Raw genomic sequence first — 16,589 nt, forward strand, 5'->3', positions numbered from 1 at the left:
GTAAGACGCCCGTAAGAAGAAAAATATTATTGTGGATCGGAATGATCACAATTCTGCGTGAAAAGACGCCCGCATTCAAGAGTTTTTTCTCTGGTGGAACGCCAGCATTAGGAATGGTGTTATTGTGGAATGGAATGATCATAATTCTGCGTGGTAGGACGCCTGCATTCAAAACTTGCATTGGTGAGACGCCAGCATGAAGAATGGTGTTATTGTGAATCGTAATGATCACAGTGTTGCGTGGTGGGACTCTCACATTCAAAAGTTTCTTTCTCTGATTTGGTGGGAAGCCCACAAGGAATGATCACTCAATCTCAGATTAGACTTGCTAGAAATCAACTAACAAACGTCATTGGGCGGAGGTTTACGATCCACGCTGAATCCGATCTTGTCAAGTCAGCATAAAGAGCGATACTGCTTTTGTAAACAAGTATTTCTCTCGTCGTTGGTGGCCTCATTTAAGCACACCCTCGCAATTTAACACCATGGATGGAAGCAGCGAATTCTCTTCTACCATCGAATGGCACTGGATTGCGTTGAAGGGCACAAGATAGCCGACCAGCGACAGGAGAAGCTTTTGCTTACAAAAGCAATATCGCCCTTTCGAAGTTTCAAAAACCAAAGTTAGTATGGGCATTCTGGCAGGAATGAAATATATCTTGATCATCGTTACTCAAACAACAACAGCTTCGAAGTATATACGAATTTAAAATAGATTAAAATCGAAGAGCGCAATTTTAAATCATAATGATAACTAATAAAACTAATATAACTAATAACTAATGAAACATAGAGTAGCTAGAATGCGACATGGTTTCTTAAATTGTTGGTAACGGTTTTCCTTGTTCATAGTTTTTTCTCATCACATCCCCATTCCTTCGTCGTTTTCCATTTCACGCACAGTTTACAATTTTCACTCACCCAACTTACTGTTGTTTCGAGTCTTGAGAAGCACGAGATTGTAATCCCTCCTTGTTTGTGGATGTGACTGAGTAGGGTGTGGTCCGTAGTTGGCTGCTTTATACTGTGTTGTCTGTTTGTAAGTTTTGCGGAATGTTTGTCGTGCTGTTCGCAGAATTCGATAGGCCATTTTGAAAATGTTCAGTTTCGTTTACCGACAATGTACAAATAGAGTGTGGGCTGCATTCGTTTGTTCGCCTTATTTTTTTTTTTTGTTGCTAGTTTATTTGCAATTTTTATTGTTTTGTGTGCAGTTTGAAGGGTCGAGAAATAAGTTAAGGGATTTAATTTAATTTTAATTTTAGTTGTTGTGCTTCTTTCATTAGATTACTTAGCTTATGATTTATCAAAGTTCTTTTTTTGGTATTAAATGCATCTTGCTTCTCTCTGTTTATTCTGCGTCATCTCAATTCACTATTTATCATTTACTTAAATATTTAGAGTTGAATTTGTTAAAAACCACTTTGCTCAATTGACTATTACTACTAGAGACTGAATTTGCTTACTTAACCGCTAACTCTCACACGTTCTCACTGTGTCTTAAAGTTAAACCTTTGTTCGACGATCGCATCTTGCCGCTATACTTGGTGCAGTTTATTTGGAATTCTCAAGTAGGTGTTTGTTGCTAATCTCTCAAGGACCAAACTGGCTAGGGAAAGGGGACTTAAATCCAATATTATACATCTTCTTCGAGGCATTTGGTCGGCGTTGGCGAGTTCGCTTGCGAGGGTGCCGCGGGCAGCTGCAACGGCGGCAATTGGCTCAAGCTGGCCACCATCTGATGCTGGTGCTGCTGCTGTTGGGACATCTGCGACTGCATTGGAGGTAATATCATCTTCTGCTGAATCGCCATTGCATTGATGGCGTGAAGCAGCGTGTCTATTTTCTTATCCATCAAATTTAGTTGCTGCTCGACGCGATACAGCCGAGCACCGACGGTCATCGGTTTGATGTTGCCGACCCGATCGATCCCGGCCAGATAGCTGCCCGGTTTGCCCAGGGTTTGGTCCAGCCGCCTCTGGAGCTCCTTGATGCGGACCATCATGTTCAGGTGGCCCTGGGAGTACTGCTCGATCACATCGCGGACGTCGTACGGTTTTCGGGCCTGCTGGAATTTGCGTCGAGCGACGAAGTACTTGATTTTTCGGATCGCCCGGATTGCATTCCGGTGCGCTTCCGTCAGTCTGGGGATAGAAGAAATATAGAGAATTGTGTGGCTAAGTATTGTAAACAGAGTAATCAATTATCACAGAGATATTAGAAATATACTGTCGAAGAAATTTTGCTGTAATCTAAATACAAACAAATTTAAAATTCTATTAAAGTTAAATTCTGCCGTACTGTTTTACGTATTACCAGAAGAATTCTAAATTGCTTCACAATCAGGGATAATGAGTCAAATGGTTACCTTTTCAATATAGCATAGAATCAGTGGAGTAGAATTTATTGCTTTCGTATCAAGCTTTTTTTTTGTTCCAGCAAAATTTTTCATTCATATCGCAATTATGAGCACATAACAAATTGATGTACCAAATTAATTAGTACATGCAACTTTTTTTAGGATAAGCTTTTTGCTATCGCTCCGATCTCACCATTTTACTAAAGGTTGGACAGCATATTGCATTTGCTAATCTATCTAATAATGTGTTAAATGGTTATGTGAAACGGTCCACGTCTCTGAAATCACGTTCTTCCGATGTAGGCCATCGGACTCGTCTCACTCGTCCAGGTGTTTTAAGGGTCCTGACATTCCAGGTACCGAATTTCCATGCATTGTCCTTATTTCGTTGCCGGGTCGATTGCTAAAAAAACTTTCTCTTTTTTTCATTTTTCGTGGCATTTTCTGCATTTTTCGTGGTATTTGGGAAGCTTCAGTAAGCTACCTTACCGGGGTCGCGTTACCTACATCGCGCTGGTGGGGCAGCCATCTTAAGTATAGCAGACGCGATACAGCGTTCTGTTAATCAGCTGCTGGGTACCAGACAGCCGCTGTTTGAGCCGCACCTCCTGGTGAAAAGACGCTCGAGGCGTAAGAAGTAAGAAACGATGAGTGAAAGGATTGAGAAGTCAGACATACCACTGCTCACTAGGGTGGTTCAAATTTCAAAAATGTTCGGAATTTCCAACTCCCATATGTCTATCAGTTTCTTTTTGATGATTTATTTAAATTAACTCAAAACTAATGAGCTTACCGTAGGTTTCGTTTATATAGAGTCTAAAAACGTAGCTTGGGGTTGTACATTTGAATTCATGACTATTTGAAATTTGTAGGAGAACTCGAACATTTTTTTTTTCATATAAATTCCCACTCCTAAAGCACCTCCAAATTGCCTGAAATTTTCCCAGGCCTTCTAATTCATCAAAAAGAAACTGATAGACGTATGAGAGTTGGAATTTTTGAACATTTTTGAAATGTTGACAGCCCCACTGTTCACTCTTCAATCATCATTCTTAATGAGAAGTGCAAAATAAGAAGAGAAACATGATGAAAGTGGAAAGTGTGACGTAGACCTATGGGCAGATTAAAAAAATTATCGCCAGCGGCGTGATAGATCATTTTCAGCCAGCGGCGGTGGCGTGGGTCGGCGTGAGCTTATTTCATGCATTAAATATTCTCCGAAATTTTTCCACAAATTCCACTGCAAATTACATTAATTTTTGTCCTAAAGGTCACCTAGGAATTTCTCTGGAAGTTCCTCCAGGAGTTCCTTCGGAAGTTCATCCAGAAATTTCTCCAGAAGGTCCACCTCGGGATGTCTCCGAAAGTTCCTTCAGATATGCATCCGGAAGTTTCTCCAGTAATTTCTCCAGGAATTCTTCCAGAAGTTCATCCAGAAATTCCTCCGGAAGTTCTCCAGGAAGATTCTCCGAAAGTTCCTCCAGAAATTACTCCAGGAATGATTCCGAAAGTTCCTTCAGGAATGCCACCAGAAATTACTCCAGGAATTTATCCGTTAATTCTTCCAGGGATGCATCTGAAAGTTCCTTCAAAAATGCTGCCGGAAATTTCTTCAAGAAGTTTCTCCAATAATTTCTCCAAAAGTTCCTCCAGGAATCCCTCAGAAAGTTCCTCCAGGATTTTTTCCGAAAGATTCTTCAGGGATATCTTCGAAAGATCTTCCGGAGGTTTCTCTAGAAAAACTTCCGAAAGTTCTTTCAGGAACTCCTTTAGAAGTTTCTCCAAAAATTGAAAAAAATCCTGCAGGAATTCCTCAGGAATGTTCTCCAGGAATTCCTCCGAAAGAGATTTTACTACCGTGATTGTGATGAATGATTTGTTTATCGGCTTTATCGGTCAGTTCTGAAAGTTCAAAGTGTGAGAGAGTAGATAATCGAAAGATAATTGAAAATCATCAGATTGAAAGCCGTTCGCTAGGGCGCGAACAAGTATGCAACGATAGAAGGTGAAAGGAAGAAAGGAAGACCATCTATTGAATAGCACACATTCGAAGCGTAAATCTTCTTGCCTATATGGTATGGTTTGGTTCTATCCAATAGGATCGAAATCGGGTGATTGGAAGAACACGTCACGATATGGACATACCTCCATAAGTGGTAGTACGAATTCTGCATAAACCTGCCGATCGTTAGAATTAAATGTAAGCCAGTTCAGCACATGGGGAGATCGTTGCCTGTCTTGGCACGGTGGTTTCCTGAAAGTAGTACTCCGAAGCTCTTGATAGGGGGCTTTCGAGGCTCTAGAAGGGTGGCCTCCGAATCTCTTGAATAGAGGCTTCTGAGCTTCTTGAAAGAAGGCTTCCGAGCCTCTTGAAAGGAGGCTTTTGAACCTCTTGAAAGGAGGCTTCCGAGCCTCTTGAAAGGAGGCTTCCGAGCCTCTTGAAAGAAGGCTTCCGAGTCTCTTGAAAGAAGGCTTTCAAGTCTCTTGAAAGAAGGTTTTCAAGCCTTTTGAGAGAAGGCTTTCAAGTATTTTGAAAGAAGGCTTCCGAACCTCTTAAAAGAAGGTTTCCGAACCTCTTGAAAGAAGGTTTCCGAGCCTCTTGAAAGGAGGCTTCCAAGCCTTTTGAAAGGAGGCTTCCGAGCGTCTTTAAAGAAGGCTTCCAAGCCTTTTGAAAGGAGGCTTCCGAGTATCTTGATAGGAGGCTTCCGAGCCTCTTCAAAGGAGGCTTCTGAGCCTCTTGAAAAGAGGCTTCCGAGGCTTTTGAAAGAAGGCTTCCAAGCCTTTTGAAAGGAGGCTTTCGAACCTCTTGAAAGGAGGCTTCCGAGCCTCTTGAAAGGAGGTTGCCAAGCCTCTTGAAAGGAGGCTTCCGAACCTTTTGAAAGGAGGCTTCCGAGCCTCTTGAAAGGAGGCTTCCAAGCCTTTGAAAGGAGGCTACCGAGCCTCTTGAAAGGAGGCCTCCGAGCCTCTTGAAAGAAGGCTTCCGAGTCTCTTGAAAGAAGGCTTTCAAGTCTCTTGAAAGAAGGCTTTCAAGTCTCTTGAAAGAAGGCTTTCAAGTCTCTTGAAAGAAGGCTTTCAAGTCTCTTGAAAGAAGGCTTTCAAGTCTCTTGAAAGAAGGCTTTCGAGCCTCTTGAAAGAAGGATTTCAAGCCTCTTGAAAGAAAGCTTTCGAGCCTTTTGAAAGAAGGCTTCCGAACCTCATAAAAGAAGGTTTCCAAACCTCTTGAAAGAAGGGTTCCGAGCCTCTCGAAAAGAGGCTTCCGATTCTCTTGAAAGGAAGCTTATGAGCCTCTTGAAAGAAGGCTTCCGAGCCTCTTTAAAGAAGGCTTCCAAGCCTTTTGAAAGGAGGCTTCCGAGCCTCTTGAAAGGAGGCTTCCGAGTCTCTTGAAAGTAGGCTTCCGAGCTTCTTGAAAGGCGGCTTCTGAGCCTCTTGTAAGAAAGCTTTCGAGCCTCTTGAATGAAGGCTACCGAGCCTCTTGAATGAAGGCTTCCGAGCCTCTTGAAAAAAGGCTTCCGAGCCTCTTTGAAGGCGGCTTCCGAGCCTTTTGAAAGGAGGCTTCCTAGCCTCTTGAAAGGATGCTTCCGAGCCTCTTGAAAGGAGGCTTCCGATGATCTTGAAAGGAGGCTTTCGAGCATCTTGAAAGGAGGCTTCCGAGCCTCTTGAAAGGTAGTTTCCGAGCCTCTTGAAAGAAGCTTCCAAGCCTCTTGAAACGAGGCTTACGAGCCTCTTGGAAGGAGGCTTACGAGCCTCTTGGAAGAAGGCTTCCGAGCCTCTTGGAAGGAGGCGTCCGAACCTCTTGAAAGGAGGCCTCCGAACCTCCTGAAAGGAGGCTTCCGAGCCTGAAACGAGGCTTCCAAGCCTCTTGAAAGGAGGCTTCCAAGCCTCTTGAAAAGAGGCTTCCAAGCCTCTTGAAAGGAGGCTTCCAAGCCTTTTGAAAGGAGGCTTCCGAACCTCTTGAAAAGAGGCTTTCGAGCCTTTTGAAAGGAGGCTTCCGAACTTTTTGAAAGGAGGCTTTCGAGCCTTTTGAAAAGAGGCTTCCGAGTTTCTTGAAAGGAGGCTTCCGAGACTCTTGAAAGAAGGCTTTTGAGCCTCTTGAAAGAAGGCTTCCGAGCTTCTTGGAAGCAGGCTTTCGAGCATCTTGAAAGTAGGTTTACGAGCCTCTTGAAAGAAGGCTTCCACCTTTTGAGAGGAGGCTTTCGAGGCTTTTGAAAAGAGGTCTCTTAGCATCTTGAAAGGAGAATTCTGAGCTTCTTGAAAGAAGGCTTTTGAGCCTCTTGAAAGAAGGCTTCTGAGCCTCTTGAAAGGAGGCTTCCTGAGCCTCTTGGTAGGAGGCTTCCAGCCTCTTGACAGCAGGCTTCCGAGCCTCTTGAAAGGAGGCCTCCGAACCTCTTAAAATGAGGCTTCCGAGCCTCTTGAAAGGAGGCTTCCGAGCCTCTTGAAAGGAAGCTTCCGAGCCTCTTGAAAGGAGGCTTCCAACCGAGCCTCTTGAAAGGAGGCTTCCGAGCCTCTTGAAAGGAGGCTTCCGAGCCTCTTGAAAGAAGGCTTCCGAGCCTTTTGAAAGGAGGCTTCCGTGCCTCTTGAAAGGAGCCTTCCGAGCCTCTTAAAAGGAGGCTTCCGAGCCTCTTGAAAGGAGGCTTCCGAGCCTCTTGAAAGGAGGCTTCCGAGCCTCTTGAAAGGAGGCTTCCGGGCATCATGAAAGTAGGTTTTCGAGCCTCTTGAAAAGAGGCTTCCTAGCCTTATGAAAGAAGGCTTTCCGAGCCTCTTGAAAGGAGGCTTCCCGGCCTCTTGAAAGGAGGCTTCCCGGCCTCTTGAAAGGAGGCTTCCCGGCCTCTTGAAAGGAGGCTTCCCGGCCTCTTGAAAGGAGGCTTCTGGACTTCTTGCAAGGACGCTTCCAAGCCTCTTGAAAAGAGGCTTCCGAGCCTTATGAAAGAAGGATTTCCGAGCCACTTGAAAGGAGGCTTCCAAGCCTCCGAAATTCTTCTAGAATTCCGTTGGAAGTTCCTTCAGGAATTCCTCTGGAAATCCTCCGGAAGTTTTTCCAGGAGATCTTCCGGAAGGTCCTTCAGGAATTTCTCAGGAAGTTCACCAAGGAATGCTTCCGAAAGTTCATCCAGGAATTCTTACGGAAGTTGCTTCAGGAATGCCTCCGGAAGTTTTTCCAAAAATTCCTCTCAAAGCTCTTCCGGGAATGCCTATGGAAGTATCTCCGAGAATTTCTCCTAAAGTTCCTCAGAGAGTTTCTTGAGGAATTTCTCTGGAAGATCCTCCAGGAATTCGTCTAGATGTTCTCTCATGCATTTCCACCATGCATTCCTCTGGATTTCCTCCGGAAGTGATTACAGTCTGACTGGGGTGTATATACTGGGGGTGGATATATTTTGGATTTTTCAGTCTGATATATTCAAATGGGTTTATATTCGTATACTTTACTATATTCGCATATATTACTTTATTATCTGGCTGTAGCTGTAACTAGCCGTAAAGATGAGTCCACCTTAAATTCAATGGAATACCACTAACTCGTTTCATGATAAATTGAGCAATTTCGTAAAAGAAATTTTTAAATCGTGCAGCATAGTCTATATACCTACTTCAATTCAATTGATGATTGTCGACTACTTCAGTCGGGACAATTGTTCATTGTTGGGAGAGTCATCACTTGTAGATGATCAGGTTGTCATTTGAATTAGTGCATATGACCATCCACTGCATGATTATAATAAACTTTCCGACAAAATAAACTCACCACTTTTTCTTGATTCATAACTTGTGAGAGAAATCAGATTTTTAATTTTTTTTTAAATAGATATTTAATTTTGATACACATAGTTAACTTTGCCATTTTAAGGTGTTTTTATGAGATACTAGCAGACCCGACGAGCAGACTGCATACAAATTTTCACGCCGATCGGTTTAGTAATTTCCGAGTCTATTAGGTTCAGACAGACAGAAATTCATTTTTATGTGTATAGATTGCGAAAAAAGATTCGAATGCCGGTGAGACTTGAACCCACACTATTCCATTAAGTACACGGACGTACACACTTCAATTTTTCCACCGATTTCGGCTGTGCAAATCTCGGTTTAAGTTCATTTGCTGGAATATCGGCTAAATGAATATATATTTACAGTGGCTCCCTTGAGTGCCGCAGTAAACAAATTAATTTTTCAGCTGAGATATCAGCAGAAAGTCACAAACCGAGCGCTTGGCTGTGCGGATCTCGGCAAAAGAATCAAAATATGCCGAGCCGAACTAAGTGTGTATTACCAATTATAGTTGCGAGAAGTTGTATACATCGAATCTGCTTTGGCAACACAAAAAAAAGTAAAAATCTGACTTTCCTCACAAGTCATCAGTCAAGAAAAAGAGAAACGATTATATCCTGCAGTATCACACACCGCAGCTGGTCAGACGCTCAGTGGCAAGCGAGCCTCTATTGTCGTTACAGAAGCAAACCCGCCTCAATACGACAAATAGAAGCACATGTTTGTGATTCAAACGCAATCGACTGTTGTTCAATTCTGATACAGATATCAGTTGGGTAGAGAGAAAAGGGTGTGAAATATTGCCAAAGCAGATTCGAAATAGTGTGGGTTCAAGTCCCACCGGAAGCCGAATCTTTTTTTTCGCAATATCTCATAAAATACCTTAAAATGGCAAACTTTACTATGTGTATCAAAATTAAACATCTTTTCTAAGAAATAAACTCAAAACATTTACGAATTTGGAGTACCTAGTATTGTATTTGTAATTAAACTTCGATTATATCGAACATCATTGGTTTAATTTCAGAGAATTTCTTCCCTCCGCATGTGATAGCTGCTATTATTATGATTATTTTAAAAAGCCTTTAATCTTTTAATTTATTTGATTAAATCCAAACTAGAGTCTTATAAAAGATGTAATTGTAAACATATAACGTTATGGAAGTAAATAAATTGCATTTAAAGTTAACATAACACTCACTGTCTACCAAACTGTAAGAAGGAAAAAAGTAAAAAATAAATAGAAATATCAAGTCTATTCTAGAAAATGCAAGACACAAGGGACAAAACACACGCTTCACAAACTCGTATCACAACAAATTGAATCGTTTAGAGAATCGAATCAGCCAAATTCAATTTTTGGTGTATAAAGTGTTTTCAATCCAGTTTGTGTAAATGCAATTTTAAAACATTCGTGAACAGTGTCGTCTACCCGAATTCCACTCAGATTGTTACGTCTATCTTATTGTTCAGTGTGGCATATCTGTGATAAAGTTCAAAACATCGGTGGCGGCTTCGTTTCGGCCGACTCACTGCCACCACCAACGTAAGGCATGCTGCATTGTCAAGCAATAGCTGAGAGATGTCTGTCGTGAACCACGCGCGGTTCACGGCCGAGCTTGAACCTGGCACTTTCACAGAGGGTACAGCCAAGGCACAGGGGCGGTAGGTGAGCGCAATGAGCGTGAGCTTTCTGAATCGAAAAGGTGCGTGATCGGTAGATGCAGGAAAATTAAGAGAAAAAAGAAGAGAAGGGAATGTCTTCTTGGCCAAACCTCGCATCGGCGCTGCTGCTGTTCGCCAACTGCCGCGACCCCTTACCTGTTCGATCTCAAAGCTCTCGTTAGGGTGCGCGTGGATGAGGAATCACATTCGTGGGTTTTCTGTACCACGTCGGGAGTCGTGCTACAGGGAAGAATTTCGGCATCTATTGTGTCAGGTTTGTTTTCAGTATTGTAGGATTTCTTCGCCAGATCGTAATCGGAGAAGCTGCTATACGGCCAGGATCTGAAATGCGGTTTAGGGGAATACAAGGGAGGGATTTATCGTAACGGATAGAGAGTAGATAACAGATTGAAAGAGGGTAGGAGGATTGTGTCCCTTTTTGAGGGGGGCTAGCAATCGAATCCGGGTGCGGTGAGTTTTTCGAATTGTTGCGTGAGAGAAGAACACGACTATCATTCCAAGTAGCAAGTGGATGTAGATGCTCCATCCACTTCCAGGGTCGAATATAAGAATTCTAACAAACAATAATCTAATTCTCATACTTCGTCCAGGGCAAACTATACTCTAAAAATAATTGATGTGAATTTTGATATACCATGCTTGATTGAGCAGCTTCAAACGAGGAATGCGCAAAAAACCGGGATACTTACTGCGTTACTCGTGCCGGTTCCGGTTCGTCATCCGGCTCCGGTTCCGCTTCCACCTCGTCGCTGGGTGCCTCCGTCACAGAGCTGTTTTGGCTAACAAATGCACCCCGGTTTGGATCATTTCTCCGCGTCCGCGATGGCGTCCCTGGTTGGGGGGAAGATGCAAGTCGAAAAAGTGTAAGTTTCATCCATGCAGCTCGATAGCGGAAGCTGAGTAATGGAGCCGTATAAATAATTAATTGCTTCGAAAATCTTAGTGCGGTACAGTGATAAATAGGTTTCTGTCCCTATTAATTGTGTTACTTTTATAGAATAAATATTTAGTTTTTTATGCGCTTTTTCTTTCTATTGTGCGCTTTTATCAAAGTTTATAAACATACCTAATTAAACATTATTTGACAAAGGGTGGTTATTTACAACACTTGAAGATTGTTTGGAAAAATCAATCAAAATATAGGAAGGAATATCATAACATTAAACAAGCATAAATCCAGAAACTCTTATATTATGCTGGAGAAAATGAATTACGAAATGGTATCCAGGATTTACTGCCTTATAGCCTATTCAGACAAATAGAAGTTTGAAGTACGACATCAAGATACTTTTTATTCGCGAAGTCGAAGCAAATTCTGCTCTTCCCTCCTATGGGAAACCCCATTTCTATCTGTCAGAGTTTGAGTGAAACATGGCCGCAATCTCCTCCTCTCTGTTGCTCTACTGAAAAAACGAACAGTGGGTAATGTCTGTGACATGACCGCTAAGTGGACGTAGGACTTGACTTGACCATGCCTTTAAGATACATAATGTGTCCAAATTTCTCACATCAACTATTTTGGATAAATAATCGGCGTTGCATACCATTTCTTGGCAAAATCTTCTCATCAAACCGACACAGAAATTAAATCTATCTCGAACAAGAATCATCAAAAAAAAATCAGAAGGGTTATGTACAAGACACAACCGCCCAACGTAAACTACGTAAGGCAGTTTTGTTCAGTGAGGATTGTAGTGCCATCATGTATGAATATTTTTAGAAAATTCATTTTATTACTTATGTCACTGGTTTCGAACAGCGTATCTTAAGATATGAAAATTGTTGGATACGACAGTTGTTTGAAAAATTTACTATGAAAATCCAAATTTATTCCTCTGTGGTTATGATGCCTTTCTTGGATCCGAATTGCCTACATTTGGGTTTTAAAGCATTTGATGAAATATTTCAATAGAAGAAGCCCTAGGGGAGAATCCTCTTTTCCGTTTGCAACATTTATTATTCAGAAACATTCCAATCATAGGCATATCTTGTTTTTCGTGGTGCATCACTAGAAATCATAAAATGTCAATCATGTACCAAAACCCAATTAATTTGGTTGTGATGCGCGCGAGTAGTAAACGTTGCGGACGGGAAAAGAGGGTGTGTGTGTTATTATAATCTAACTCCTACTGTCTGGCAGTGTCACCAGTGTTGGTAAAATCTCAAAATCTTAAATCTCATCGGCGATTCAAACCATGCGAACCATGGCCCATAGATTTGCTCATGATTCGAATCGCAATTTGCATCATTGCATGATATTTACGTGTTCTTCATTTTTGAATGCATTGAATTATCTGTTTTTCGTCTAAAACAACGCCTCGATTGCGTTCTGACGCTTCTTAGAACGAAATCATTTTTCGGTGAGTGAGCGAAGCGATTCTGGCCGAGAAACTCAAGCGCGATGCTCCCCCTACAGAATCGCAGGCGAGTTAGCTCGTGAATGAAACCTCGATGATTCAGATTTGAGTATGATTCTACCAACACTGAGTGTCACTATGGATAAAATATTCGTGCAACCATTTTAATATTATCATTGCAAGACTTTTGAATCAGGGAGCAAGAAGGTGATAGCTCTATTGAAACTCATATAGCCCGTCTCAAGAACGTATGCGTTCCGAAGCTTTTGTCGTGTACAATAAGTACCGCATGATTGCACCCACGTATTATAAAAATATCTTAAGTGGATTCACACTTCCTGAATCAAAGTTAAATCCTTCTGATTCAAGCGCGCATTTAATTGGACAAAATATTATTAGGCCGATAAAAATATTTTCATAAAATATGTCTCCCCCCCCCCTTTGGATTGTTTTTCTAAAAAATACAATACAAATCCGGTAAATTTTGAGAACTTTCAAAACATTCTTTAACAAATCCAAGGATTTTTTTTTCCATTTTAATATTCATTTTTTACTAGCAGACCCGACGAACTTTGTTTTGCCTAAAATTGATTCATTCTCTGATTAGTTCTCGAGTTATGCTGAAATTTTTGGTTCATTTGTATGGAAACCCCCCTTTCCAGAAGGGGAGGCGTTGCAAACCACCACAGAAACATATCTTCCCTTCCAAAACCTCCACACGCCAGATTTGGTTCCATTTGCTTGATCTCGAGTTATGATGAAATTGATGTTTCATTTGTATAGGAGCCAGGTTTCAAAGAGGAGAGGGGTCTCGAACCATCTTAAGAACCTTCCCCGGCCCCAAAAACATACGCCGCTCGATTCAGTAGAAGAAGAAGAAGATTACCCCCTCCCTCTTGACTTTGCGGAGACCAGTAGACCTTGACCTTGCGTAGAGCATAATTTTTAATAAATATGTGTAACGGTCTTATTAGTTTCCAGTTTGCAAAAAAAAAATTCAACATTTTTCCAAAGTCGTTTTTTAATATAAACATGTTTGTGAAATTACATTGCGATGATTGCATTACTAGCAAGAGCATTGGCATTGATAGCAATTGATCGTCTCATGCCTGCACAAACATGCCCCTATCTGCATCACTTTTTGCACCATGCACTACTTTACGCATTTTTGTTACCTTTGTTTCGACCGCGGTCACTGGTCCGTCTCCATTGTTCTACTTTTTGTGCGAAACACCACACAAAAAGCAGAGTCAAAACGCAACCGCACTGAACGGCGACAGCCAAAACGAAACTCTTGCGGACAAGAAAAGAGGGTGCTGCCAAAATGATCCGATACCCTATTTTAACGTTCATAACCCAAAGTTTCAATATAATTGACAAATTGGTAGAGAATTTCCGAGCCGATTGATATATAAATCTCCAAAATCCATCGAAAGATAAAGGCGCTATTAACGTTCAAAATCTTACATGATTTCGTGACGGTCTCGAATTTGGAAATTTTCATTTGTCACCCTGTATCCGAGTCTTCCCCTTAGACGTAGTTTACGTCAAAAAATCAGGAAGTATCTGTCCGGTCACGAAATATTAGCCTCGACAGTGGCAACCTTCCCACTGAAGGACTGCCTGAAATAAACCACAAGTTGGCTCAGCAGGGGAGGTAGACTGTATCTCAGCCCTTCCACTGAAGGGCCTTCTAATCCGTGCGATAGCGACTGAAGGAGAACATTATTTTTAACTCTTAGAGCCTTGAAAAAGGCTGTTTGTTTCGGCTAAGTGCAAAATGTAAGAAAACGATCTTTTCAAATAACCGCGAATTTCTAGTGATGATATAAAAAAGACTGAATGCTCTGCGAGCGAATGCACTTTTCTTTTATAGCTTATTTTGAATCTTCTCTGCTTCCCAATTGGTGGGCCAATCAGCTAGTGTCTTGTATCCCGCTTCTTTGTCAGCCAAAGCGTCATCATCAGGGACAGAAAAAGTCAGTTCAACTACACTCAAACAGCTGACATTGAACACGCTATCAAGTTGCTAGTCCTTCCCGAATTTGAATGTGCGAATGAATAGGACGGCATGCGCACGAACAGCAGCAAGCGTCGACTCTCGGTGTCAGCGTTGTTTTGTGCGGTGTCAAAATGAATCTTCAGCTTGGCACATTGATATTCAATTTGAAATCTCAAAATATGAATATCATTTTATACTGCGGTGCATGGATTCAACATTTTGAAGTCAGATTCCTAAAATATATGCATTTGTTTAGTATTTAAACTAAAATAATCATCATTTATCGGTGCAAATTGACCACAATTCAAAATATTCATTTCAGCCCCGGTAGATATTCATTTTTTGCGCTCGATTATCAATCGGCTACTGAAGATCGGGCGGTAAATTTGGTATGGAAGTTTGACAGCATGCTGCGAGATGTTCGTGCCTGCATCGCCGAGCGTCTGATCAAAACAAACACGAATCTATGACGAAGCTGCCTACTGAGCATCGATGCAACTGATAGTAAAACGAAGATTTCCGTCCTTGGTCATCATCATCAACGCGTTCGAGAAGCGCTTCTTCTTTTTTACGCTTGTTGCTCGCTGCTGGCGTCTATTTCCTAACGGGACTTTTCGCTAGATACAGGCCAATAAGCCGGGCAAGCGAGCTTAGAATTGCATTCAGGTGGGAAGTGCGTGTTCTTTTCTGAGACAACATTGATAGTAGTAGAATGAAGGAAACACCCGGACATGGGATTTCGGATGATAAGATTTAGAATTGGTAACATGGGACGATCATTCAGTCACGTTCGCTTTGTATGTGGTCAGTATCAAACAATGTTTATCTACATATTTTTTTATCAATGCCAAAAAATCCAACATTTGATGAAAAATCGATTGATAGTTTATTAATGTTTGAGCTGTTATCGGTGTTTTTTTTTATCCAAATAAGATTATGTGAGAGATTTGGATATCTTATGAATCTTTAAAGGCATGGTTAAGCGAAGTCCTTCGTCCACTTCGCGGTTAAATCAGAAAAATTATCCACTGTTAGTTTTGACCCTATTTATGAAAATCACGCATAAAATTTTATCTCTAGAATATTGGATTTGGCACCCAAGTACAATTTCTATCCCGAAGGGTATTGAAAGCATTGATTTTGATCTCTATTATTGGCTCTCTGAAGAACCGTTTGTTTTTTGGACATACATGCTGCATCATGTGGCTTTTCTTCAGCCTGTCTCGGCTCAGCATCGATGCCGGCCGGTCTCGGCTCGACTCTGCTGCTGCTGCCGGTATCTGCTCAGCATTGCTGCTTTGTCGGGTCTGTAGGGTGGACTGCTGCTGTACTGGCTAGGTTTCGGCTGATGATGGTCGCTTCGATGGTGTCGAGCCAGAAAAGCGGTCGGTGCAGACTTCATTCCCTGCTAAAAGGTGTGAGTGCTGTTCAATCGATGATGCGGTTGCTTCGCTTGTCCCGGTCAGAATGAAAGGAAAAAATCGCGTTGCGCTATTTTATGGCTTCTCGGCAGACCCAGCGGCTGCTCATTCGCTGGTGTCTGCACCAATCAGAACGTGGTAATGGAATGATGCAAGAATTATGCGGTACCCATATTTATAGGTTCCCTTGATCTCAATGTTTTTCATTGAAAACAGTTTCATGCCTATTGAAACAAGTTTTTCGGGTCTTGTCAAGCATGGACATGGAAGGCATACTTGAAATCTGTCGATTGAGGGGCTTACCGCAGAAATTCGTCAACTGAGACGAACGCTATTAACGTTTAAAATCTTTCACCACAGCGTAACGCGGTCGATTTGAATATTTTGAAATGACACCCGGTATAGTGAAGAGAGACGTAAGTCCTACGTCAAAATCCATAAAGAACTGTCATTGTTTGTGTGAAGAATTTTGCTTCGACTTCGCGAATAGACCTGTGCGCCGAAGTATTTGTGAACGGCGGCGGCGTAAGGCCATTTTTATATCGGCGGCGGCGGCGGCGCGAATCGGCGTGTAGAATTTTGAGCTGAGAAAAAAAGTTTCACGCAGCAAGCCATATGATGCTTTTTATTATGTTTTGTACAATTACTAGCTACAGCAGACTGATGAGGTGAACATCCTATGTATGTCCATAGAAAAAGTTTACATCACATCCTCCACTAGGACATTGCCGCATCACAGCACATAATTCATTGGAAAGTAATTTGGATACAAATCCAGAAATTCGTTTGGAAATTCCTCAGAAAATTCGAAAAAGAAATTCTAAGAATTAATTAAGAATTTCCCTAATGAGTTCCTTTAGAACTTCCTCTAAGAATTCCCTTGAAAATTTATTTGGGTATTTCTTCGGAAATTCGTTCCGAAATTTCTTCAAAAGTTCCTTCAGGAATTTCCTTAGAAATTACTTTAGGGATTGCTTCGGAAATTCCTTTAAGGAGTCTTT

The 16,589-nt window shown here is 41.7% G+C and overlaps 1 protein-coding gene across 1 annotated transcript in view; it reads right to left on the bottom strand.

The window, feature by feature from the left end:
• Window positions 1-955: 955 nt before the first annotated feature.
• Window positions 956-16,589, bottom strand: part of LOC134221316 (potassium voltage-gated channel subfamily KQT member 1-like) — an 802,936-nt gene continuing 787,302 nt past the window's right edge. Inside the window, exons 11-12 of the mRNA XM_062700517.1 lie at window positions 10,498-10,639; window positions 956-2,144 (exon numbers count right to left, since the gene is read on the bottom strand). Of these exons, the coding sequence (XP_062556501.1) occupies window positions 1,637-2,144; window positions 10,498-10,639 (650 nt within the window). The 3' untranslated portion in view covers window positions 956-1,636. The remainder of the gene's footprint in view (window positions 2,145-10,497; window positions 10,640-16,589) is intronic.

Source organism: Armigeres subalbatus, chromosome 3, assembly GCF_024139115.2.
Source record: "Armigeres subalbatus isolate Guangzhou_Male chromosome 3, GZ_Asu_2, whole genome shotgun sequence".
Taxonomy (NCBI): domain Eukaryota; kingdom Metazoa; phylum Arthropoda; class Insecta; order Diptera; family Culicidae; genus Armigeres; species Armigeres subalbatus.